Genomic DNA, 27839 nt, shown 5'->3' with positions numbered 1-27839 from the left:
ATCAGAAACAATCTTTAGAAGTCAAGTGTGGATTTGTCAATGACCGCTGTCCGCAGAAGACTTCATGAACAGAAATACAGAGGCTACACTACAAGATGCAAAACACTGGTTAGCCACAAAAATAGGATGGCCTGGTTCCAGTTAGCCAAGAAGTACTTAAAAGAGCAATCACAGTTCCGGAAAAAGGTCTTGTGAACAGACGAGATGAAGATTAACTTAAATCAGAGTGATGGCAAGAGCAAAGTATGGAGGAGAGAAGGAACTGCCCAAGATCCAAAGCATACCGCATCATCTGTGCATGTATGGCCTGGGCATGTATGGCTGCTGAAGTTACTGGCTCACTTATCTTCATTGATGATACATCTGCTGATGGTAGAAGCATAATGAATTCTGAAATGTATAGACACATCCTATCTGCTCAAGTTCAAACAAATGCCTCAAAACTCGTTGGCTGGCGGTTCAATCCACAGCAAGACAATGATCCAAAACATACTGCTAAAGCAAAGCTAAAAAATGATTAATTCTTGAGTGGCCAAGTCAATCACCTGATCTGAACCTAATTGAGCATGCTTTTTATATGCTGACGAGAAAACTGAAGGCAACTGGTGATGTCCATGAATCGCAGACTTCAAGCAGCCATTGCATGGAAAGGATATGCAACAAAATACTAAACATGACTACTTTAATTTACATGACATTGCTGTGTCCCAAACATTATTGTGCCCTGAAATGGGGGCTCTATGTATAAACACTGCTGTAATTTCTACATGGTGAAACCAAAATGTATAAAAATGGCCTTTATTAAAATCTAATACATTTTTTCTATTACAAATCTCAAATTGTGGAGTACAGAGGCAAATAAATAAATGATGGGTGTTTGTCCCAAACATTATGGAGGGCACTGTATGTTCTTTCCTGAAATTTAAAAAAATAGAGATGCTGGAAATCTGAAATAAACCAGAAACAATTAGCAGATCAAGACGCAATAACTCTGTTCCTTTTTCTTTTTTTTCTTGTAGATGACATCGATAAATATTTTGGACAGAACATTGCACTCTATTTTGCATTTTTGGAGTATTTCACCATTGCCTTGTTTCCAATGGCCCTAATTGGAGTGCCTTACTATATCTTTGCTTGGGAAGATTATGATAAGTATATAATATTTGCCACCTTCAACCTCCTGTGGTCGACCATTGTCCTGGAAGTGTGGAAACGTTGGTGCGCTAAACTTTCCTACAATTGGGGGACGCTGTTGATGAAGAGAAAGTTTGAAGAACCTCGGCCTGGTTTTCATGGACAATTGGGACTAAACCCAGCAACCGGGAGAAAGGAGCCAACCTACCCAAATTACAAGAGGCAGTTGCGCATCTATCTTATTTCCGTGCCTTTTGTCTGTCTGAGCATTTACATCAGCATTTTTGTTATGATGATCTACTTTCTGATGGAGGACCTAGCCAGAGTCTATAATAATGAGGTCCAATCACATTTTAGCTCCATCTTGATATTTTGCCCCAGTATATTTTACGCAGTAGTCATTGAAGTTATGAATCGCATCTACAAGTATGCTGCTGAATGGTTAACCTCTTGGGGTAAGTGTACATCCGCATCGATGACCTAAACACTTCACGCTCAGTTCTTGCACATGTTAAAATCTTCACTGAAAGCTTTCACGTTATTTGAAGGAGTCAGTAATTCCTAAGGTGGTTAACAGACAAAACTGAGCAAGATGATGGGACGCCTAACAGTTTATGATCTGTTCCACACTACTGAATAGGGTGGCAGAAACACTTTTTCAAAAGAGAAAGTCATTAACATCTGTAGGGAAAAACACCACAGACCTGTGGCAGTTGGACTATTTGGCTGTTTGAGAAAGTTGGTATAAGCACCAGGATACCAAATGGTGTCCAATGCCATATGTTACTCTGATTGACTGCTAATGTGGAGATCTTGGGAAGGAAGTTCACATTTATCTCATGTGCTGCCAATCATAGTTTGCCCAGCTGTCCTTTGTATGTTTGGATTGGGGAGAAAAAAGCATTTTAAGAACATTGGAGAAATGTGTGTCGGGGGTTATGGGGAGAAGGCAGCAGGATAGGATTAGGAGCGAGAGATAGATCAGCCGTGATAGAATGGCTGAGTAGACTTGATGGCCCGAATGGCCTAGTTATACCTTATCACTTATGAACTTATGAAATAAATGATTTACTGCCTCAGCAATCAGTGAGACCCTCAGCCAGTCAACTTGCTATATACTAGTTCCAGAATATGGAAACATTTATGAGAACGTAAGCCATTGCAAGAGATTAAACTGAATCACAACACATGCAGGAGGCAAATCATTCCAATGGATCTGTGCTTTTGTACTGACAAACTGGGAATGTAGATAACACTTTGATCTAAATAGTGGAAGGAGCATTCAGAAGAGGGGAAATTTAAAGAGACCGGATAGAGTAATATTACAGTGTACCAGTACAGGGTAATGATGGGTAGCATGTAATATTTCATAACGTCATTTTCAGACAAGTTTGATTCTTATGAAATGCTTTGGTAATTTACTAAGTTAAAGGCTTTGTGTCAATCTAAGTTGTAATGTGATCTGATGAGAGCTAAGATATTATTGCACCCTCTTCAATTGGCTCTAACAGATTATCATAAACGAATTAAATTATTATACATGGATTGAGGTGAAGATGAGTGCACAGAATATTAGTGAAGGTGATTGAATATAGTTCGACAGACAAGAGTTTATTAAATGTGGCTTTGAGGTGTCATCCATGAATCATTTGATGCTGTACTAATGAACATAAAGTCTGCCAGGTGCTGTTCTGTGGATGTTAAATCAAAATCCTGCCTTCATTTGTGAATAGGTCTCACGGCACTGCACTAATTAAAGATTTTTATCGATTGTTCTGAACTGATGGCACTGATGTCACTTTAAAACAAACTTACTGCATTCAGACAGCATTCCCAGTTTATTAACATTGTTGCCTGTCAAACTTTTGGACCATGCTCCAGTTAAAAAAGATGTCAAAATGCAATGTCCCTTTTAGAAGTTTCTGATGAAAATCGATGTAAAAAATTACCCATTTTCCTCTGCAGATGCTTGTTGCCTTGCTAAATATTTTCAGCACTTCCTGTTTTTTTTAATAATAGAACTTTCATTTCCTGATGTGAATTGCTGATGCCATTTCTGCTGGAGGGTTGCCATGAAATGGGAAATCTTGCATCTTCATTAGAATTTCTGAAAGAATTTTAACAATTGGTAGTATAAATAATATCTTCAAATGTTTAAATATGCTGCTATTGAATAAAATAGTTCAGGTTTTTGTAACAAATTGGGGAGCTTTTTTTGGCTATTGCATCAATTTGGTTGGTTCACGACAGATCATGATAATAATATTAATGACAAAGAACTTGAAGCTTTCCACCATTTCTCATTGTGCACCATTGATGCTGATTGGGACATGTACTCCATGCTTCCTGAAGTCAATAACTTTGTCTTGTTGACTTTGAGGGAGTGGTTATTGTCCTGACACCATTTCACTAAGTTCTCCATTTCCTTCCTGTACTCCATCTCATCATTGGCTTTGATTTGGCCCACCACAGTGGTGTCGTCTGCAAACTTGTAAATGGAATTAGAGCCGTCTTTGGCCGTACGGTCGTGAGCGAAGACGGTATAGTAGAAGACTGACAACGCATCCTCGCGAGGTACCAGTGTTGAGAGTTATTGTGGGAGTGGTGTTGACACCTCTCCTCACTGATTGGGGTCTGTGGGTCAGGAGGTCGAGGATACAGTGGTGGAGTTGGGGGACGACGACAACCGATTCCTAAGTCCCAGAGTTTGGAGATAAGTTTGGATGGGATTATGGCACTTAAGGCAGTCCTATAGTTGATAAATCAGAGTCCAATGTAGCACTTGTTATCTAGTTGTTCCAGACATGAGTTTAGGGCCAGGGAGATGATGTCTGCTGTAAACTGTTACAACGTTAAGCAAACTACAGTGGATCAAGGCTAACTGGGGGGCTGGAATTAATGTGCACTGTCACCAGTCTCTCGAAGCACTTTATGATGATGAATGTCAGAGCCACTGACAGTAGTTATTAAGGCATGCAACCTTACTTTTCTTTGGCACGTGGATGGCAGTGGTCTTTTTGAAGCAGGTTGGAACCTTGGAATCGAGTAGTGAGAGATTCAAGATATCTGTGAATACTTCTGCCAGATGATGTGCAAAGGCCTTGGCCAGGGACTCCATTCGGAACAGTTGCTTTCTGCTGATTCACACTCGGGAAAGTCAATCTTGCATCTGCCACGTTAACCCCGTATCTGAGACGGGTGGGGTGGGTGGCATTCCACCACCAACCTTCTGTTCAAACTGTGCGTAGAATGCATTGTTCCGTTTGTTTGTTTGTTTCTATAGTTTGTTATCTTTGGAATTGTTTCATGAACCTTTGGAGCAGTAATTGTGCAGATCCAATATTAACTGACTAATAACATCTAGGATCGGCAAAGCTGTATTTTTACAGAGCTTGTGTCTAAGAAGGAACTGCAGATGCTGGAAAATCGAAGGTACACAAAAATGCTGGAGAAACTCAGCGGGTGCAGCAGCATCTATGGAGCGAAGGAAACAGGCAATGTTTCGGGCCGAAAACAAGGGTTTCGTGTATTTTTGTGCACCTTTTTTACAGAGCTTGTCTTGATCTCAGGATAGCACAGAGCATTTTGCAGCCATTAAAACAGTCACCGTTTTAATTTCAGTAGTTCTTTCTGCAGAAAAGGATTTCATGATAACGGTTTGAGAAATTACCAGGCATTATGTGTGTGATATTGGGTAATAATTTTAGTTCACTTGAGAGAATAGACAAGGCCCCAGGCTTAATATCTCATCTGAAAGACACTACCTACAACAGTGCAGCACCCCTTCAGTGCTGCACTGATAATATCAGACTCAATGTTTGTGCTCAAGGAACTTGAACCCATAATCTTTCAGCTTTGAGGTAAAAATGCAACTAGGTGAGCTATGGATGGCATCACAAATGATAAGTCAATTAAACCTGATCTTGAATATGTAAGTAATCAATAATGTATCACTGTGCATGGAAATTGATTAGAATGTGGGGACAAGCTGCAATTGAGATAAATAACAGCACTGATTTTAGAAGTAAACCAGATGAAGGTTGACACATTAAATAAATTGAAAGATGTGGGAAAGGCTCAAGATAAAGGGATGGGAGGAGAGACGCCATTTCTGTGGACTGAATGGCTTGTTTCTGTGCTATATATTCGATGTGGGTCTATCATTGTTCTTCAGGAAGAAATATTTGTCCACGTTTTCTCGGGTTTTAATTGTTTGCCAGCCATTTGACTGTACGGTTGATAGATGTACATATTCTGTGTTTGTAGAAAACCACAGGCTCGAATCATCGTATCAGAATCATTTGGTTCTCAAAGTATTAGTGGTAAGTTTAATAAAAGTGCTATGTTTCATCAAATGTCACACAGTATTCAAAAGACCCAGACTCTGAGGGTTGGATTGAAGAAATATTACATTGGCTAGCATTGTGTGAAAAGTTAAAAGGGTGATTTTATTGAAAAGATTGATGAGTAAAAGTTTCTTTATAAAAAGTGCGGAATGGAACTGTGTTCCACAAGATGCAGTAGATGTTAGATGTCGATCAATTTTAAATTGGACATTGGTTGATGTTTCGTGGTTTATAAAATAATATAATTTGAATCTATGGCTGGAGTGCAGACTTAAGGTGCACATCAGTCATCATCTTATTCAATTGCAGCAGAGGTTTAATATTTCTTTGACCCCCCTGAGTGGAGAAAACCAGTTGATCTCAACTGGCTGCTGGCAAGTTAGGAAGTTTTGAATGCATGTTTAATCTGTTGGCAGTGCATCATTTATACTTGCACCCTTCATGGATCATCTTTAGGTAACCTAGCTCTACATTTTTGTAATAAAATCAGTTCAGCTGTGCCTCTGCCGTCGAAGAACACATTGGAGGTTTTGGATTATGAAGGGGTTTGATGGGTTAGATATCGAGTCATCCAATATAAGGGATCAAAATGTAAATTAGTCAAGCATAAATCAAATAAGGAAGTCAAAGAGAAACTGCTTGAAAAATTATGAAAATGGAAGAGTTGAAGTTAAAAACTTGTGGCTTTCAACTGGGAACTACATTAACACAGTGAAGGAATGACTAGATAAATGTGCTCTTAGCATTAGACAAAGAGGAGTGTAAATACCAGAATGGACTGTTGGATTAAAATTAGACTGAATGGCCTGATTTTTGTCTGTAAATCTATGTAAGAATTACAACAGCTATGGTGTTTCCTGAATTTCCCCAAGTTGTAAACTGGAGTGGTTAAATAGTTAACAGCTTTCCTTCTCTTCTATCTATTTGTCAGTGACCAAACTTTCATGTTGAACATTGACAGTAGTGGTCTTGGGTACCACAGTGATATAGCTTTCAGGTATTTACAAATCTCTGTAGGAATATTATTTGAGTACGTGAGGAGTTTATCATCGATGGACAAAAGTGAAAGGAGGTGGCAGTGAATGTCTAGGAGGGGAAAGAAAAACAGGAAATGAATGTAACTGGTGATGCCAAATAACATCTCAAAACAGAGTTAGCCAGGCATCATCTCAAGGGGTAAAGCTCCATTACTGGTTATCCTGAAAAAAAAATGCCTGCCCACTTTGTTGCATAAAAGGAAGGTTTAACAAATCATGCAGAGGGAGAATAACGGGAAATATGGAGGCACCAAAAAATCTGATATTTCAACAAGCATTCATAATTGCTAGAACTTTCGTTGATAGGATTAATTTTTGCTAATCTCTGCTGCTGAAGCAACAGTATCAAAGTAACCACCATCAAAATAAAGATGAGGAACTAAAGTGTTAACTTATTCCAATTTAGAATTCTGTTATCCTGTTTCATTTATTTACTTACACACATTTTTCATCTTTGCAGTTCAATTTCATAAACTGTTTTGCATCCCTCTTCTACATCGCATTTGTTCTTCAGGATATGAAACTTCTACGGCAGGTAAATAATTTTGAAAGTAAGTGACTTGACTAATTTGGTTGTTGAGTGTCATGGCTGGACAAGTAATAAAAACTTGGATTTGTGTACGTGAGGAGTATATAAAAACTTCAGTTGTGTTGCATAGTCCATAGTTATTCAACATTTTGCTAAAAGTGGCTTCCCTCCACATTTGTCGTTTTAGGCCATTAGTTATCCTAATGGGTAAATAACAGTCAAAGTGTACATATCCCCAATAATTTCCTCTCTTAGAATCATATTATCAAAACCATCAAAACTTGAAGGAAATCTGCCTTGAGGCCATGGCGGTTCTCTGCAAGGACAACCCAATTTGTTTTCTCTTTTCTTGCAAAATTTTCTCTTTATTAATTTTATTTTTGGAAAGCAGCCATTGAACTGCTTCCACCACTCAGATCAATGACTAGCTGTTGTGTGCAAAGATTTCAACTCTTTTCATCTCCTGGTCGTTTGCCACTGACTATCCTCACTCTTCAGCTGATAGGAACAATCTTTATCTCATCACATTGTCCAGACCTTTTAACAAATCTAAGGTATCACCTCTGATTTGGTTAATGCTGGGGAATTTTAAAAACTGGCTCACAATTCGCTTCCTAGATCTAACCTGCTCTGTGTTGCGTACAATTGAAAAATTAATGCTGGAACAATGGGATTCAGAATTAATTTCTACAAATCTTTGAAGAAAGTGGTACAAGCTAAAACCTGATTTTTGGTTGCACATATGGAGCACAGAAAATAAAAGCAAGGAAATGATGGTAAACTTTTCATCAGTTACTGGTTTAGCCCAAATGGCGTAGTATCTGATTCTTGGCCTATAGTTTAAAAATGCTCTTAAGATTTTGGAGATCCGACAGTGAAAATAAATCGGAATAATACCAGTGATGAGAGACTTCAGTTATGTGGAGGGACAGGAGCAAAAATATTAAGGAGATTTGAATTGAGGTTTCAAATGAGAAACTATTTCCACTAGCTGTGCTGCTGAAAGTGATGAAAGCAGAATAAAAGGAAAAAATTCAAATTAGAATTCAATTCATCCTCAAAATAAGAATTTACATGCTTGCATGTTTGTAAGGAATGAACTGATGGAAGGCATAAATTATGCAGCGCTTTCACAGAAGAACAATGACAAAATGGGCTCAACAGCCTCCTATGGCCTACTCCTGCACCTATTTTCTATGTTTCTATGCTGTGTGATCACATAAAATTAATATTATGTGAAGTCTTCCATCTAATGATATTAGAGAACTAGTGCCATGTGCATGCAACCAAGTATATGTTGTGAACAATTGCTGCTTGGCTGATTTATACAATGCCACCCAGTTTTGTCTGGACCTCGTTAGGTCAAAGGGAAAGAGCTCTATAAAACAAAATAGATCTTTACTAAAATGTAAATTACTCAATAACTTCCCTGATTTATTTTGTGCTTATAGAATCTGGCTGCCTTACTCATCACCTCACAGATACTCAATCAATTTATGGAATCAGTGCTTCCTTATTGGTTACAAAAACATCGTATCAGAAGGATCAAGAAGAAACTTCACATAACAAGTATAGAAAAACTTCCATTGGCCGATCAAATCCAAATGCAAGGAGAAATGGGACAATATTTGGTATGTATCTGTCACAATTATAAAGTTGTGCAAAGTTTCATCAATGGCCATCAGATTCTTAATGATTTTTACCTCCGGGCTAACGCCAATTGTTAACATTGAGCAACAAGCAATCTGCTGGAGGAGATCAGGTCGAGTAGGATCTATGGATGGAAAGGAATGGTCGATGGTTTAGGTCGAAACCTTGCACCAGTCTGATCATTCAAATATTCCTTTCCATCCAGATAGTTACTCTAGATTCCGGCATCTGCAATCTTTTGTCTCTATTATTAATATTGAGTTCTGATATTGTATGCAAGGAATCTTGGGCTGAGTTTAAATTGACATCATGTGAGTAAGAATGGCACAATTGCCTGTGTGGAACATAGAACAGCACAGGAACAGGCCCTTCAGCCATTTACGTCTATGCTGAACACGATGTCAAGACCATCTCTTATCTGCCTGTACACAATCCACATCCATACATTCCCTTCATATCCATATGTCTATCCAAAAGTCTCTTAAATGCCACAATCCTATCTGCCTCAAACACCACCCCCGGCAGCATGTTCCATGCACACCACCCGCTGTAATAAAATAAAAATGCCCTGCACATCTCCTTTAAACTTTGCCCCTCTCACCTTGAAATTGTGCCCTCTAGTATTTGATTTTTCCTTTCTAGGGAAAAGGTTCTGACTGTCTATCAATGTCTCTTGTAATTTTATATACTTCTATCAGTTCTACCTCTTTGTAACCTCATTGTTACAGGAGTAAACAATCCAAGCCTGTCCAACCTCTCCCTGTAGCTAATACCCCCAAATAGGAGTAAATTATATCCCAATTTCTCTCCAATAGCTTCCTTACCATTGACGTGAGGCTCACCAGCATGCAATTCCATGGATTATCTCTACTTCTTAAAAGAACAGCATTAACTCAACTCTGGTCCTCCCGGACCTCGCCACTAGCTAGAGAAACACAAAGATCTCCATTAAGGCTTCTGCAATCTTCTCTTTTGCCCCTCTCAATAACCTGCGATATATCACATTGGGTCAAGAGTGCTTTATTGTCATATGTCAATTAAATTCTTACTTGCTGCAGCACAACAGAATATGTAAACATACTACATAAATGAGAGAAAAAAAGTTCACTATGTGTGTGTGTGTGTATATGTGTATATATGTGTGTGTGTGTGTGTATATGTGTGTGTGTATGTAAGTATACACGTACACACGCATACTCAAAACAAACAATTATAGTGCAATAATAATAATAGTAGTCTGTTGTAGTTCAGAGCTTATTTGTTGTTGTGTTTAATAGCCTGATGGCTGAAGGAAAGAAGCTGTACCTGGACGTTACAGTTTTCAGGCTCATGTACCTTCTCCCCTATGGCAATGGTGAAATGAGTGTGTGGCCCAGGTGCGTCTCTGATGATGGTTAGCTGCCTTTTTGAAGCAGTGACTCCGAGAAATCCCTTCGATGAAGGGAAGGTCAGAGCCATTGATTGAATGGGCAGTGCTCACAACTTTTTGCAGTCTTTTCCGTTCCTGGATGTTCAAGTTGCCGAACCAAGCTATGATGCAACCAGTCAATATGCTCTCTACTGCACACCTGTTGAAGTTCAGGAGAATCCTTTTTGACATACTGAATCTCCGTAATCTTCTCTGGAAGTAGAGGCTCTGATGTGCTTTCTTTATAATTGCATCGGTGTGCTGGGTCCAGGAAAGATCTTCGGAAATATGCACGCCCAGGAATTTGAAGTTTTTCACTCTCTCCACCATCACCCCATTGATATGAACAGGATTGTGGGTCCTCATCCTTCCTCTTCCAAAATCCACAATCGGTTCCTGGGGATTTATCCACACCAAGAGCCCCAACACCACCACCTTATTCTAAAAATGCCCTTGCATATTACTATTCTCCACAACAGAAATAAAGTACCCATTTAGTATCCCCAGTCTCCAAATTCACTCCTTTATCCTTGAGCCGTCCTACCTTCTCCCTGGTTACCCTCTTGTCTTTAACCTAGGTATAAAAAGGTTTGGGATTTTCTTTCATCTGACACATCAACGCTATTGTTTTGGCCTCTCCAATTGCCCACAAGAGTTATTTCCCCCTTTCTTTATATTCCACAAAGGTCTTGTCTGATTCTATTCTCAAACATTGCAAGTGCTTCCTTTTTCATTTTGACCACATTTACAACCTCTTTGGTCATTCAAGGTTCCCTTGTTTTGCCACCCTTATCCTTCCTCCTTACTGGAATATGCTGGCTCTGAACTTCTTCAATGCATCTTTTAAATGACTCCCGCCTGTCGGATGTGGACTTGCCTAATAGCAATTACTCCCTGTGTACCCTTGGAACCTCCTGCTTGATAATGTTGTTAATTGTTTTACTCCAATGCAGCACGGGATCTGTCGAGAATGAGGCTTAAACACTTGTAGTTCAGGTTGTAGTGTCATCTTCTGAGGCATGTGCAGTAAATGTGTTTTAAAATTTTTCTCTACTTTCTCACAGGGAACATTTGATGATTACTTGGAATTGTTTCAGCAGTTTGGCTTTGTCAGTCTTTTCTCATGCGTCTATCCACTTGCTGCCATATTGGCAGTTTTGAACAATATCACTGAAGTCTACTCTGATGCACTTAAAATGTGCTCCGTCTTTCAACGGCCGTTCTCTGAGCCTGTAGCTGACATAGGAGTATGGTTGGTAAGTTGACAGCTTGCTATTTTCCTGGTGTATTTGAGAAGAATGAGAGGTGCTTACACTGAAATAAGTTTGCTTATGGGACGGATTGACACATGATCGATGCTGAGAGGTTGTTCCCTCAGACTGGAGAGCCTGGAGTCACAGGATCATGGTCTCAAAAAAAGGGGTGGTTATTAAGCATTAATGAAATTATCCTCTTATGCAGAGCATAGTGAATCGCTGGGACTTTTCGCCCCATAGTGAATGCCATTTGAGTATACTTAAAACTGAGACAGATAGAACTTTGGGCATTAAAAAACGTTAAGGAATCCAAGTAGGTGAGACACAAAGCAGGGCCCCTATGAATGATGGAACGGCTTGTTTAACCAAATAACTCATGAATGCTTCCATTTTTATGTTCTTGTATTCTATTCTGTTTCAAACTGAGTTCACATTTCGGGTGATGACCTTTCATTGGAACGCTCAGCCGTTGTTTGACATGCTGGTTGTTTCCATTATTCACTGTTCTTGCTTTATACTTATATATTGGTATTTTAGATCAATTCAAATTTAGGATTATGTTACTTTGTCAAACAGAAGCTATGAACAATAAAATAATGCACTCCACGACTAACATTCTTCAAGCTGTGTTCAACAAATAGTCCACACACTGTCGGCCTGCAAGACATATGACTGCAATTTCCTTCACCCCTTTGAAACCTCCCATGCTTTGGCACAGATGATGTTTCAAGATTTTACTATTAAATCCTTAAGTTCTAGTTGTATGTGAGCATTGTTTCATCCACTGGTTAGTTGGTGATGTTACAAGAGTTTAAAACCCAAGAAGTAACTTACAAGGTTGTCATGTTGTGGGAGGCAGATCAGAGCAAATGCAACGAAATGTACTTTAATCTGTTATTTGTACTCGATACTCACTGTCAAGATTTAAAGTTAAACAACATATTTGCAACTTATTTACTTTGAGTGCTTTATTGTCTTTAACAACACGACGCAGCAACGGTGACATTTTTACATATTCCGGTAGAGATTTCAAAAATCACCTCAAGTTTGATTAATTATTTCCTGAGTTTTTTACTAAAATTGTTCACCGATCTGATATCTTTTAAAAATCTAACAAGTTGCATGACGTCACAATGGTTCCTCTCGCTCACAGTCAACCGGCCTGCCGTCCGCAGCGCTCCAAGCGCCGCCCCGCCCCGCCCGAGGCCCAGTCGCCCTTCCTCCCCCTCTAACCCCCTTCTCTCCCTCCTCTCCCTCCTCCACCTCCCACCCTCTGCCTCTCCTCCCCCCCACCCCTCTCCCCTCCTCTCTTCCCCTCCTCTCTTCCCCTCCTCTCTTCCCCTCCTCTCTTCCCCTCCTCTCTTCCCCTCCTCTCTTCCCCTCCTCTCTTCCCCTCCTCTCTTCCCCTCCTCTCTTCCCCTCCTCTCTTCCCCTCCTCTCTTCCCCTCCTCTCTTCCCCTCCTCTCTTCCCCTCCTCTCTTCCCCTCCTCTCTTCCCCTCCTCTCTTCCCCTCCTCTCTTCCCCTCCTCTCTTCCCCTCCTCTCTTCCCCTCCTCTCTTCCCCTCCTCTCTTCCCCTCCTCTCTTCCCCTCCTCTCTTCCCCTCCTCTCTTCCCCTCCTCTCTTCCCCTCCTCTCTTCCCCTCCTCTCTTCCCCTCCTCTCTTCCCCTCCTCTCTTCCCCTCCTCTCTTCCCCTCCTCTCTTCCCCTCCTCTCCTCTCTTCCCCTCCCCTCCTCTCTTCCCCTCCTCTCTTCCCCTCCTCTCTTCCCCTCCTCTCTTCCCCTCCTCTCTTCCCCTCCTCTCTTCCCCTCCTCTCTCCCCTCCTCTCTTCCCTCCTCTCTTCCCCTCCTCTCTCCCCTCCTCTCCCCCCCTCTCTCCCCGTCCTCTTCCCCTCCTCTCTCTTCCCCTCCAGCCCCACTCCTCTGCCCCCTCCTCCTTCCCCCCCCTCCTTTCCCCCCACTTCTCCCCCTCTCCCCCTACTTCCCCCTCTCCCTATTCCCCCCCCCCCCCCATTGTGTGTGTGTGACGCCATTTTAATATTGTATGTTTTATTGAACATTTTCCTAATTTTGTAGATAGCCTTTGAAACAATGGGAATTATTTCGGTGATGACGAATTGTGCATTGATTGGAATATCTCCCCAAATTAAGGATCTTTTTCATACAAATGGCATAGAGCTTGTCTTGCTCATTGTGGCTATCGAGGTAAGTTAAACATTTGCTACTCATGGACTTAAATGGGATGGAGTGTGCTGTATATATTCATTGAGGAATTTCTCCCCCACCATTTTTGTTATTTAATTAATGCGAGAAAGAAAAAGGATTAATGGCATCTGTGAACAGATTATTCAAATCTCACTTGGAACGGATAGACTTGGCACGTGGACAAGCAGGAAGCATTAAATAGATCATGTCTGATTAAACTGTGTTTGGCCATCTCTAACTCAACTCGGGATGGTTTATAGTGAAGAAGGTTATTACCATATAACCATATAACAATTACAGCACGGAAACAGGCCATCTCGACCCTTCTAGTCCGTGCCGAACACATAATCTCCCCTAGTCCCATATACCTGCGCTCAGACCATAACCCTCCATTCCTTTCCCATCCATATAACTATCCAATTTATTTTTAAATGATAAAAACGAACCTGCCTCCACCACCTTCACTGGAAGCTCATTCCACACAGCTACCACTCTCTGAGTAAAGAAGTTCCCCCTCATGTTACCCCTAAACTTCAGTCCCTTAATTCTCAAGTCATGTCCCCTTGTTTGAATCTTCCCTACTCTCAGTGGGAAAAGCTTTTCCACGTCAACTCTGTCTATCCCTCTCATCATTTTAAAAACCTCTATCAAGTCCCCCCTTAACCTTCTGCGCTCCAAAGAATAAAGCCCTAACTTGTTCAACCTTTCTCTGTAACTTAGTTGCTGAAACCCAGGCAACATTCTAATAAATCTCCTCTGTACTCTCTCTATTTTGTTGACATCCTTCCTATAATTAGGCGACCAAAATTGTACACCATACTCCAGAATTGGCCTCACCAATGCCTTGTACAATTTTAACATTACATCCCAACTTCTATACTCAATGCTCTGATTTATAAAGGCCAGCACACCAAAAGCTTTCTTTACTACCCTATCTACATGAGATTCCACTTTCAGGGAACTGTGCACAGTTATTCCCAGATCCCTCTGTTCACCTACATTCTTCAATTCCCTACCATTTACCATGTACGTCCTATTTTGATTTGTCCTGCCAAAATGTAGCACCTCACACTTATCAGCATTAAACTCCATCTGCCATCTTTCAGCCCACTCTTCCAACTGGCATAAATCTCTCTGTAGACTTTGAAACTCTACTTCATTACCCGCAACCCCACCTATCTTAGTATCATCTGCATACTTACTAATCCAATTTACCACACCATCGTCCAGATCATTGATGTACATGACAAACAACAGTGGACCCAACACAGATCCCTGTGGCACCCCACTCGTCACTGGCCTCCAACCTGACAAACAACCATCCACCATTACTCTCTGGCATCTCCCATTCAGCCACTGTTGAATCCATCTTGCTACTCCACCATTAATACCCAACCATTGAACCTTCTTAACCAACCTTCCATGAGGAACCTTGTCAAAGGCCTTACTGAAGTCCATATACACAACATCCACTGCTTTACCCTCATCAATTTCCCGAGTAACATCTTCAAAAAATTCAAGAAGATTAGTTAAACATGACCTTCCAGGCACAAATCCATGTTGACTGTTCCTAATCAGACCCTGTTTATCCAGATGCTTATATATATTATCTCTAAGTATTCTTTCCATTAATTTGCCCACCACTGACGTCAAACTAACAGGTCTATAATTGCTAGGTTTACTCTTAGACCCCTTTTTAAACAATGGAACAACATGCGCAGTACGCCAATCCTCCGGCACTATTCCCGTTTCTAATGACATTTGAAATATTTCTGCCATAGCCCCTGCTATTTCTACACTAACTTCCCTCAATGTCCTAGGGAATATCCTGTCCAGACCTGGAGACTTATCCACTTTTATATTTCTCAAAAGTGTCAGTACTTCCTCTTCTTTGATCCTCATAGTTTCCATAGCTACTCTACTTGTTTCCCTTACCTCACATAATTCAATATCCTTCTCCTTGGTGAATACCGAAGAAAAGAAACTGTTCAATATCTCCCCCATCTCTTTTGGCTCTGCAGATAGTTGGCCACTCTGACTCTCTAATGGACCAATTTTATCCCTCGTTATCCTTTTGCTATTAATATAGCGGTAGAAACCCTTCGGATTTACTTTTACCTTACTTGCCAAAGCAACCTCATATCTTCTTTTAGCTTTTCTAATTTCTTTCTTAAGATTCTTTTTACATTCTTTATACTCCTCAAGCACCTCATTTACTCCATGCTGCCTATAACTATTGTAGATCTCCCTCTTTTTCCGAACCAAGTGTCCAATTTCCCTTGAAAACCATGGCTCTTTACAATTTTTACGATTTCCTTTCAACCGAACAGGGACATAAAGATTCTGTACTCTTAAAATTTCACCTTTAAATGTACTCCATTTCTCTTCCACATCTTTCCCATAAAACAAACTGTCCCAATTTACTCCTTTTAAATCCTTTCGCATCTCCTCAAAGTTAGCCTTTCTCCAATCAAAAATCTCAACCCTAGGTCCAGTTTTGTCCCTCTCCATAATTATATTGAAACTAATGGTATTGTGATCACTGGACCCGAACTGTTCCCCAACGCATACCTCTGCCACCTGACCCATCTCATTTCCTAACAGGAGGTCCAGTACCGCCCCTTCTCTAGTAGGTACTTCTATGTATTGTTGCAAAAAACTATCCTGCACACATTTTACAAACTCCAACCCATCCAGCCCATTTACAGAATGTGTTTCCCAGTCTATGTGTGGAAAATTGAAATCTCCCACAATCACTACCTTGTGCTTACTACTAATATCTGCAATCTCCTTACATATTTGCTCTTCCAATTCTCGCTCCCCATTTGGCGGTCTATAATACACCCCTATAAGTGTTGCTACCCCTTTCCCATTTCTCAGTTCCACCCAAATAGCCTCCCTAGACGAGCCCGCTAATCTATCCTGCCAAAGCACTGCTGTAATATCTTCCCTGATAAGCAATGCAACACCTCCACCTCTTGCCCCTCCAATTCTATCACACCTGAAGCAACGAAATCCTGGAATATTTAGTTTCCAATCACAGCCCTCCTGCAACCATGTTTCACTGATCGCCACAACATCATACTTCCAGGTGTCAATCCAGGCTCTAAGTTCATCCACTTTTCTTACAATGCTCCTAGCATTAAAATATGCACATTTAAACCCCCCCCCTCTCTTGTGGCACAAATTGTGGCAGGATCTTGCTCGGGTGGGTGGGCTGAGAAATGGTTAATGGGGTTTAATTAGAGGGTGGTAAGTGCAAAGTGTTGCATTTGGGGGAATCAAGCCAGGGCAGGACCTTCACAATTAATATGAGGGCTCTGGGAATATTGTAGAGCAGAGGGATCTAGGAGTGCAGCTACATATTTCCTTGAAAGTGTTGTTACAGGTCGATAGGGTGGTCAAGTAGGCTTTCAGCACATTGGCCTTCATCAGTCTGAAAAAGGGCCTGGCCCAAAAATGTCACCCATTCCTTCTCTCCAGGGCTGCTGCCTGTCCCGTTGAGTTACATCAGCATTTCGTGTCTTATCTTCTTTTGTGGAAATAAGTTATGTTACAGTTGTACAAGACATTGGCGAGGCCTCGTTTAGAGTATTGTGTTCAGTTTTGATCACCCTGGATATGAAAGATGGTGTTCAGCTGGAAAGGGCGCAGAAAAGATTTGCGCAGATATTGTCAGGACTCAAAGGCCTGAGCTATAGAGAGGTTGAGCAGTATAGGAGAATGAGGGGTGATCTTATAGAGGTATATAAAATCACGAGGGGATTTGATAGGGTAAATACAGTGTATTTATTTCTAGGTGAATGGAGAACCAGATAACATGGGTTTAAGGTGGGGGGGGGGGGGGGGGGGGAAAGATTTAATAGGAATCTGAGGGGCAACTTTTTTACATAAAGGGTGGTGGGTGTATGGGAAGTGCTGCCAGAGGAGGCAGTTGGGGCAGGTACAATGACAATGTTTAAAAGACATTTGGACAAGTACATGGATAGGATGTTTAGAATGATATAGGCCAACCTGAGGCAGATGGGGCATGTTGGTCGGCGTGAGCAAGTTGGGCTGAATTTCCACACTGAAGAACTCTCTTGCTCCTTCCTCTCTCACATTATACTCATATCCTCTAGCCCTGGATCCTATCCTGGGAAAAAGACTCTGATCATTCACGTTGTCATTCAATTCATTAATATAGATGGACAAGCAAGATACCCTGCAACGATCGCTGTAACGCACCACCACTCACATGCCTCCAATTTTAGCTTAGAGATGCATCATAAAAACAATTGTTTCAGCCCGCCAAGTTTATGCTGACCATCGATCACCCATTCACACTATTCCCACTTTTGCATCCATTCCCTACACGCTGGGGGCAATTTCCAGAGACCAATTAACCACAGATCTTTGCTTTGTGGAGCTTGGACAGCGCCCAAGGTCAGGATCGAACCTTGGGCTCTGGCACTCTCGGGCGGCAGCTGCCCCACTGTGCCTCACCAATTTGAAAAACAACCCTCCTCCTTCCAACAAGCCAATTTTGAATCCAGTTGGCTAGATCACATCTACCATGTGGGGCCTTGTCAAAGGTCTTGCTAAAGTCCATATCGACAATATTTACTGTCCTGCCCTCATTGATCCTCTTGCTGAACACTTCAAAGTAAAAACTTGAATTTCCATGCACATAGTCCTGTACATCAGTCCTTGCTTAAGCAAATACTGGTAATTCCTGTCCCTCCGAGTCCGCTCCAGTCATTTATTTGTCACTGATGTCACGCTCACTGACCTGTTCTATGGCTTGTCCTTCTGCCCTTCTTAATTAAAGGTACAGCATTCGGCATCCTTCAGTTTTCCACTACTTCCGCCGTGGCTAAAGGTGATGCAAATATCTCTGCCAATGCCTGAGCAATTTCTTCTCACAGTGTTTGAGAATACACATGGGCCCAAGTCCTGAGGAATTATCCACTTTAATATTCCACTGGATCCTTCACTTTTAAATTTATCTTGGATAACTAATTTACCTTAGTTTCTTTGCTTCCTTGACCCCTCTTCAGTAAATCAGATTAAAAATAATTTAGTTACCTCCTATCCCTGCTCCCATGGTTAGACAGCCATGTTTGACACTAGAAGCTGGTTAACAGCAGGTCAGGCAGGGTCTCTGGAGAAACTGTGACGTTTTGAGTCAAGATCCTTCAGACAGTCAAAGGAAAGGAAAACAAGAAATATAGACGCTGATGTTGAGAGATATAGAACAAATGAATGAAAGATATGCAAAAAAGTAATGATGATAAAGGAAATGGGTCATTGTTAGCTATTTGTTAGGTGAGAACGAGTACAGACCATGAGACTCGACAAGATGACTTTAAAACTGGTATGACGTGGGGAAGGGATGGAGAGAGGGAATGTAGGGGTTACTTGAAGTTACAGAAATCAATATTCATACCACCCAAGCTGCCCAAGCGAAATATGAGATGCTGTTCCTCCAATTTGCATTTGGCCGCACTCTGACACTGGAGAAGGCCTGGGACAGAAAGATCAGTGTGGGAATGGGAAGGGGGATTAAAGTGTTTGGCAACTGGGCGATCTCCTGTATCTCTTTACATCACCGTCTATATTTTTCATTTCCATTTCCCCTGACTCTCAATCTGAGGAAAGGTCTCGACCCAAAATGTAACCTATTGCTTTTCTCCAGAGATGCTGCTTGACCCGCTGAGTTACTCCAGCTTTTTGTGTCTATCTTCGGTTTAAACCAGCATCTGCAATTCCTTCCTACACAGACAGCCATGCTTATACTTAACAGGGACTATTATGTGCCTTGTTATTCTATTACTCTTATTATACCTGTAGAATCTGTTAAGATTTTCTTCTGCCAGAACAATCGGGAAATACATTGTCTTGTACTAGAAATTTTGAAGCTAACCTCAAAAGATTGTAGATGGTGGCTATCAATTTGGATTGGAATGGAGATCATAAGATAGTTATCATCTTTAGTTATCAAGGGAACTGATAAATAATTCAGCCACGATTGGACTGGGGAAATGCTTTTGAGAGGTTGAGTGACCTATACCTTTACAACCAACTGGATACACTTTTCTGGACACTAATATTCTCATTATATTCTGCCCATATTGGGTTGGTGGACATGATAGATCCATGACACCATTTTGAAAAATGGCAGAGAAATGGTGAGACCACATCTGGAGTATTGTGTACAGTTTTGGTCTCCTAATTTGAGGAAGGACATCCTTGTGATTGAGGCAGTGCAGCGTAGGTTCACGAGATTGATCCCTGGGATGGCGGGACTGTCATTTGAGGAAAGATTGAAAGGACTAGCCTTGTATTCACTGGAGTTTTGAAGGATGAGGGTGATCTTATAGAAACATATAAAATTATAAAAGGACTGGACAAGCTAGATGCAGGAAACATTTTCCCAATGTGGGGCGAGTCCAGAACCAGGGGCCACAGTCTTAGAATAAAGGGGAGGTCACTTAAGACTGAGGTGAGAAAAACTTTTTCACTCAGAGTTGTGAATTTATGGAATTCCCTGCCACAGAGGGCAGTGGAGGCCAAGTCACTGGATGGATTTAAGAGAGAGTTAGATAGAGCTCTAGGGGCTAGCGGAGTCAAGGGATATGGGGAGAATGCAGGCATGGGTTATTGATAGGGGACGATCAGTCATGATCACAATGAATGGCGTTGCTGGCTTGACGTGCCGAATGGCCTCCTCCTGCACCTATTTTCTATGTTTCTAGAAGTCCTCCCTGGTGTTTTGGGTAGTATTTGTACTTCAACATCACCAGAAATTGATTATCTTGTTGCTATTGTCACACTGTGCTATGGAGGATTTTGCTATGCTGTACTTGTCTAATTACAGTTGTGACTACGCTTCAAATATGTTTAATTGGGCTGTAAAATGCTGAGACATCATGCTCATCGTTTTTTTATGGTCTGTGCCTCATGGTAGTTAATTTTTGAGTATCAATTCTACGACCAACTGCCTCCCTAATACATGATGACATTAGCACTAGAATAATAAAGCGCACTCCTTTCAGTTGTGATAAAGTTTGTTATTTTACCCACTAACACATTTGCTGCCAGCAGAGGGGGCCGTGGGATCACTACAGTATGTCATTAGTGAATGTGGGTTTTTCTGTAGTAAGGCATCCAGTTGCTCATGTTCAATGTTAGACTTGGCCTTGAAAAATGTGTTTAATAATTGATTTAGTTTAAGTTACTGGAAATGGAAGCTGTGATACCTCACTGAAGCAATCTTGGTCATGAATGGACAGGGAAAGTAACGGTGTACATTCCAATCTAATGTGGAGGATTGTGGGCGAAAGCATTGGGATAAATGTTCATGCTTTATTGGTTTGGCTTTGATGCGATGATAATTATCTCTTTGACTATTTAATGGCATGTGGTTATCACTGGCATTTATTGTCCAAACTTAATTATTTCTGAACTGAGGAGCTTGCCATGTCATGCCATTGGAGAGTTCAGAGTAAACCCCATCTAGCATGTGGGCCAAAGTATGTGATAACGGTGATTTCTTCCCCAGGAGAACTTCAGTGACCACAGAGGTTTTACCCTTACTAATATTAGTTTCTAATTCTGGATTTAATTTCTTGAATTAAATTTCACTGGTGGGATTCGGATTTGTCACTGTTGGAGGGTTTTGGTCTTCTGAATACAAGTATCCAGTATCTTCATCATAATATTGTGGTACACGTCCTCAAATCCTTCCCTGCAGGTTCTGCCAGCAGCAAGGACTCCCCCGTGCATAAGCTTCATTCAACATTTGTTTAGAAATCTTATACTAACACCTGTGCCTTGAAATTTCTCGTGTACAATTATCATATGAACCTAAATGTGAAAAGATCTGCCCACGAGGTGCCTGTTAACCACCATGGAAATGCTGACTTTACCATTTTTAACAGACTAACCTTAATTTTGTTCATTTTCCTTTTTTTCTTCAATAAAAAAAAACCTACTTGAGAAACCTTAAAATTGGGAAGGTTTGTGTAAAGGTATATATATATATTATTTTTTTTACGTGATGAGGACAATTTCTTTAGTTGGCCCTGGAGCTTTTTGGTTGCTCCTATGTGAGTGTTTCCAAAATGAGTTAAGTTTGCAGCTGGTAGTCTGGTAGCTTTGGTAAAAGTTATGATAAATTAGCTGAATTCTACTATCTTGGGTTGGCCTAAAGTGCTTAATGCTTGTTACCCTTATACTCAGCCATGATTGAATAGCGGAGTAGACTTGATGGGCCGAACGGCCTAATTCTTCTCCTGTCATAAGGATCATAGAAACATAGAAAATAGGTTTCATTGTTGCCATTCGGCCCTTCGAGCCTGCACCGCCATTCAATATGATCATGGCTGATCATCCAACTCAGTATCCTGTACCTGCCTTCTCTCCATACCCCCTGATCCCTTTAGCCACAAGGGCCACATCTAACTCCCTCTTAAATATATCCAATTAACTGGCCTCAGCTACCTTCTGTGGCAGAGAATTCCACAGATTCACCACTCTCTGTGTGAAATTTTTTTTTCTCATCTCGGTCCTAAAAGATTTCCCCCTTATCCTTAAACTGTGACCCCTTGTTCTAGACTTCCCCAACATCGGGAACAATCTTCCTGCATCTAGCCTGTCCAACCCCTTAAGAATTTTGTAAGTTTCTATAAGGAAATTCTTTCAGAATTCTGCTCCTGTGATAGGTGCAGAATTAGCCCATTCAGCCCATCGTCTACTCTGCCATTCAACCATGGCTGATCTATCTCTCCTTCCTAGCCCCATTTTCCTGCCTTCTCACCATAACCCCTGGCGGCCATTCTAATCAAGAATCTATTTATCTCTGCCTTAAAAGTATCCATTGACTTTGCCTCCACAGCCTTCTGACTCAAGAAATTCCATGCTCCACAGCAGCCTTCCCCTACCCCTCCTTATCCTATCCTTAAAATCTTTCAGCCTCTCATTCTCATTGTGGTCTCTATATCATCACCAACTTTTGCTCAATTTAATGTTGGTTTGTCCAGTGCTAGCCCAAGTAAATATTTCTCTTGGGGAATAAAGAGTTGGCAGAGAAATTAAAACTTTTTGACTGTTTTCCGTAGAAGAAAGTATAAAAAACATTCTAGATGAACTGGAGAACCAAGATACTTACAAATGAGAAAGTAAAGAAAGTAGTATCAGTGAAGTTCAGAACAACTAGAAAGGTTAATCTGCCTGATGACTGATGAATTACAAGAAGCCGATGATCTACATTCTAGAGGTTTTAAGGTGGTGTTCATGGGGGTAGTTGATGCTCTGGTTATCACTATGCAACTTTTTATGGATTCTGGACTGGTTCTTGCAGATTAGATTGTTGCAATTATAACCAATATTGAAGGAAGGAAGGATGGAGAAAACTGTGAACTTCTGATCTGTCAGCTTGACATTGGTCATTGGAAAATCATTGGAATTTATAATATGTGGTATATTTGAGTGTTTGAGTATAAGGGAGTGTGGCATTGTGGGGGGGGTGAGGAAGTGCATATGTGGGCTGGAGGGGTTTGCGAGGAGGGGAGGAGGATGTGGGAGGGGGTGGTTTGGGGAGGAGTGTATGTGTGGGCGGGGGGGGGGGGTTGTAGGCAGGGGGTGTTGTGGAGGAGGGGTTTGTGGGTGAGGGAGAGGTGTGGGGGGGAGGGGGGTGTGTGGGCGGGGAGTGTGGCATTGTGGGGGGGGGGTGCATTTTGGGAGGGTGTGTGGGCCGGGATCGATTGTGGTGGGGAGGGGTTGTGGGGGGGGGTGTATGTGTGGGAAGAGGGGTGGTGTGTGTGTGGGGGGGTATGTGTGGGCAGGGTGGGGTTTGGGGAGCGTTGTGTGGAAGGGAGGGGTGTGTGGGAGGCGGGTTCGGGTGTGGGGGAGAGAGCCATGGGGAGATGCGGTATCACGGGGGACGGGGGCAGGATCCAGCGAGGGGGACAAGAGGGGAAGGGGTTGGGGATGCGATGGGGACTCACAGCGGGCATGTGGACTTAGCCCCGCCTCCAGGGCTTTATTCTCCTCGCCCCGCTCTGTGATTAAGAGCAAAGATTAACAGCGGGTGCCGGAAGAGGCATTCTTGTGTGAAACAGCTTGGCAGATGTATCTTAACATGGAAAAAACTTGAGCTCATGCATTTTGGCAAAAGAACAAAAGATATGGAGTATCTTTTTAGTGCAAAAGATTGGGAAATATTCATAGATCTGGTTATTCTTGTGCACAATTTACTGAAAGGTAACATGCAGATGCAACAAGCATTTAAGAAGGTAAATGGAGTTTTGATCTTTATTGAATGAGGATTTGAGTACAAGTGTAAGCATGTCCTGCTACAATTATTTAGGGCATTGTTGAGATCGGAAATAAAGTGTGCATGTTCTTGCATGTTGGATATTGTGGAATAATTTTAAATATGTAATTGTAAATTTTACTTTTTAATTTAGAGTATTTCCATTCATGTTAATGTTTAATGTTTAAATTACATTTTGCAGCATGCCTTGTTGGCTTTGAAATTTATCCTGGCACTTGCTATCTCTGACATACCCAGTGATATCCGTACCAAAGTGGCCAAGATGGAATTTGAGTCCTTGGAGGCATTCAAGCGAAAGGTAAGGAAGGAGTTTGGCTGCAATAGTTAATAATGAATTAGATTTAAGATGTTACAGCTTATTTCTATCATGCATTTCTATCGCATATATGTTTGGCATAAGTAGAGGCTTTCTTTTCCTTTTTCTGCACAGTCTACCATGGCAGTGGCAAACGACCACTTATCCAGGTGAAGTGTGGACTTTGAGCTTGAACTGAGTGCTGTAGGAGTTAGTAGATCACCAAATTTCTTGGTTAAATGCAAACGTTTTTATTTGTGAAAAGAGTTTATATGCATTTTATTAAGACTTTTCTAAATGCTCAATGACATTGTTTTCTGGACAGTTGGCCATACAGTTCAAGTAGTCAGAATCTGAAGAAGGGTTTCGGCCCGAAACATTGCCTATTTCCTTCGTTCCATAGATGCTGCTGCACCCGCTGAGTTTCTCCAGCATTTATGTGTACTTTCGATCTTCCAGCATCTGCAGTTCCTTCTTAAACAAGTAGTCAGAATAATAAGATGGAAAATGTGATTGCTGAAGTGTTTCATAATAGAAATGAGAAACTCTTGCATTGTATTGACCAGGACAGTGCAGACAGCACCAGTGCCTCTGAATACTGCCACCAGAAGGGCAGGTAGTCTCTCAGTTAAAGCACCGACTGGAAGTCAACATACTCTGCAATTTGGGCAGTAGAAGCCCTTCGCTATGTTGATGTTGCTTATGATGTCACTATTCCCCATACTTTGTGATTAGAATGCGTGAAGATCAATGACCTTTGAAATATGGCTTGCTGACATTTAGAAATATCAACATTTATTCATGTAGCATCGAAGTTTGCTACATAAAAATATTTGCTGAGGGGAATGGCTGGCAGTCATTCTTTCTGATTTCATGATTTCATTTTCTGAAAAAGCTAGCAGAAATGAACAATTCATTTTTTATTTTAAAGTATAAATAGGAGGAAGGTAACTTAGTGGAGAGCTGGAACTGCTAGTTGTGGCTTGGGAGAAATTGTTCACTAAATCACCGACCCAGCAGAAAACCTTTTGACTGAAATAGTTGAGTGCAGACTGGCTTAAATTAATTTTTGGATCAGAATTAAAAGGTATAGGGAGACACAAAAACTGAAAGGCTCATACTCAGCATTTCAGAATGATTCACTATCAGAAACTTTAAGACTTTCAACATAATGAGATGCTGCTTAAGTGGAAATGTTAATTATTTATGTGCAAAGTTGTACTAAATCAATATTATTTCTACCCTCTCTGATCCTTTTAATTTCCAACTGCTGGAGTGACATCAACTGCCTGACCTCCACTCTCCTGGCCCACTCCAGTCTTGCCCGCTCTAAATGCACAGCCCTCCATTCACACAGCAACAATCCCAACGTTGGTATCAAATCAGGAGGGAGGTGCCATTGGAGTTTGGCAGGTTGACCTCCACCAGATGCCAAATCTCAGACACCTCTTCATACCTACCCCTTGACTGTGACCCCACAGCCGAACACCAGGCCATCATCTCCCAGGTTATTACTAATCTCATTACCTCTGCTGATCTCCCCACCACAGCCTCCAACTGTATAGTTCCCCATCCCCACACTTGTATCTCCTTCCCAACATGCACAAACACGACTGCCCTGGCATACCCATTATTTCTGCCTGCTTCTGCCCCACAGAACTCATCTCCAAATACAGTGATTTCATACTATCACCCCATTCCCAGTCCCTTCTGCCCTACATCAGCGATGCCTCGCATGTCCTTCAATTCTTTAACTCTCAGTTCCTCGGCCCCTATTAACATCTTTACCTTGAAAGTCCTGACCATTTACACTTCCACTCACCACCGGGAACGTCTCAAGGTCTTCCAGTTCTTTGAACAGATAATTAGTTTCTCTCTACTAACACTATCTCTGTCTACCAGAATTTATCCTCGCCCTCAACAACTTCTCTTTTGCCTCCTCTCATTTTCTTCACGTTAAAGATGTATCCATGGGTACTCGCATGGGCCTGCCTTTTTGTTGGTTACATTGAAAGTCTTTGTTCCATAGGTACACTGGCATAATTCCCCTTCTTTATCTGCTACATTGACAACTGCACCGGGACTGCCTGCTGCGCTCAAGCAGAACTCGTTGATTTCAGTAGCTTTACAATTAGGTTCCACCCTGCCATCAAATTCACTTGGATTATCTCTGATACCTCGATTCCATTTCTTGATCTCTCAGTCTGTCCCCTGTGAAGGAGACCATCAACAGACATCTACTACAAAGCCACCAACCCCTGCAGTTACTACTCCTCCTCCCAACCTGCCTCTTACAAAGACACTATTCCTTACTCTTAATTTCTGTTTCTGCCGCATCTGCTCCCTAGGAAAGCATCGGCTTTCCGTTCTAGGACATCCAAGATGTAAACGTTGTTTCCCCTTGCTATCTTATCTGGATTCCTCACTTGTGTCTCCTCTGTGTCCTGTAGTTATCCTCTTATTTCTTCTCCCCCCGGATGGAACAAGGATAGAGTTCCTCTGGTCCTTGCCTTTCATGCCACGTATACCACACATTCTCCAACATTTCTCCCACCTTCAACGTGCTCCCAGCACCAGTCACATCTTCCCACCTTCACCCCTTTTCCATCTTCTGGGGGGATCATTGCCTTTGCAACTTCTTGTTGCAATGGCATCCTGGTGCCATCGCAACAACCTGGAGCTCAATGCTCTTAAGACAGTGGAATTGATTGTAGACTTTAGGAGAGCTCCCCCTCCCCTCACCCCACTCACCATCAACAGCACCACAGTCACATCTGTGGAGTCTTTTAAGTTCCTGGGAACCATCATCTCCAAGGACCTTAAGTGGGGGGCTACCATCGACTCCACAGTCAAAAAGGCACAACAGAGGATGTACTTCCTGCGGCAGCTGAGGAAGCACAATCTGCCACAGGCAATGATGGTCCAATTCTACACGGCCATCGTACAGTCTGTCCTCACCTTCTCCATCATGGTCTGGTTTGGCTCAGCCACCAAGCACGACATCTGGAGGCTGCAGCGAATTGTCTGATCAGCTGAGGTTGTTGGCTGCAACCTTCCCTCCAGTGATGAATTGTATACTGCAAGGGCTAGGAAGCGAGCAGGCAAGATCATCTCTGACCCCTCTCACCCTGGCCACAAACTCTTTGAATCACTTCCCTCTATAAGGCGACTCCGGACTGTCAAAGCCGCCACAGCCAGACATAAAAACAGCTTTTTTCCACGAGTAGTAGCTCTACTCAATAACCAAAAATCTGTAGCCTCCTTTTGCACTGGTATTTTATTTAATTCACATGTTTGTGTGAATTATGTGAAGGGGTCACAGTTTAAGGATAAGAGGGAAGTCTTTTAGGACCGAGATGAGAAAATCATTTTTTACACAGAGAGTGGTGAATCTGTGGAATTCTCTGCCACAGAAGGTAGTTGAGGCCAGTTCATTGGCTATATTTAAGAGGGAGTTAGATGTGGCCCTTGTGGCTAAAGGGATCAGGGGGTATGGAGAGAGGCAGGGATGGGATACTGAGTTGGATGATCAGCCATGATCATATTGAATGGCGGTGCAGGCTCGAATGGCCTACTCCTGCACCTATTTTCTATGTTTCTATAATGTTTTATTATTGTTTAATGTTTTATGTATCATTCTTAACTGTTACTGTATGTCATGTTG

The 27839-nt window shown here is 41.8% G+C and overlaps 1 protein-coding gene across 3 annotated transcripts in view; it reads left to right on the top strand.

The window, feature by feature from the left end:
- The window catches only part of ano10 (anoctamin 10), a 42674-nt gene that overhangs the window by 10969 nt on the left and 3866 nt on the right, over nucleotides 1-27839 (top strand). For all 3 annotated transcript variants that reach the window (XM_033019111.1, XM_033019112.1, XM_033019110.1), the window contains exons 6-12: nucleotides 1020-1589; nucleotides 5401-5456; nucleotides 6978-7052; nucleotides 8498-8677; nucleotides 11169-11360; nucleotides 13434-13562; nucleotides 24062-24178. In XM_033019111.1, the coding sequence (XP_032875002.1) occupies nucleotides 1020-1589; nucleotides 5401-5456; nucleotides 6978-7052; nucleotides 8498-8677; nucleotides 11169-11360; nucleotides 13434-13562; nucleotides 24062-24178 (1319 nt within the window). The remainder of the gene's footprint in view (nucleotides 1-1019; nucleotides 1590-5400; nucleotides 5457-6977; nucleotides 7053-8497; nucleotides 8678-11168; nucleotides 11361-13433; nucleotides 13563-24061; nucleotides 24179-27839) is intronic.

The sequence above is a fragment of the Amblyraja radiata genome, chromosome 4 (genome assembly GCF_010909765.2).
Source record: "Amblyraja radiata isolate CabotCenter1 chromosome 4, sAmbRad1.1.pri, whole genome shotgun sequence".
NCBI classification, from domain to species: Eukaryota; Metazoa; Chordata; class Chondrichthyes; order Rajiformes; family Rajidae; genus Amblyraja; species Amblyraja radiata.
This window is presented reverse-complemented; position numbering and strand designations above follow the sequence as displayed.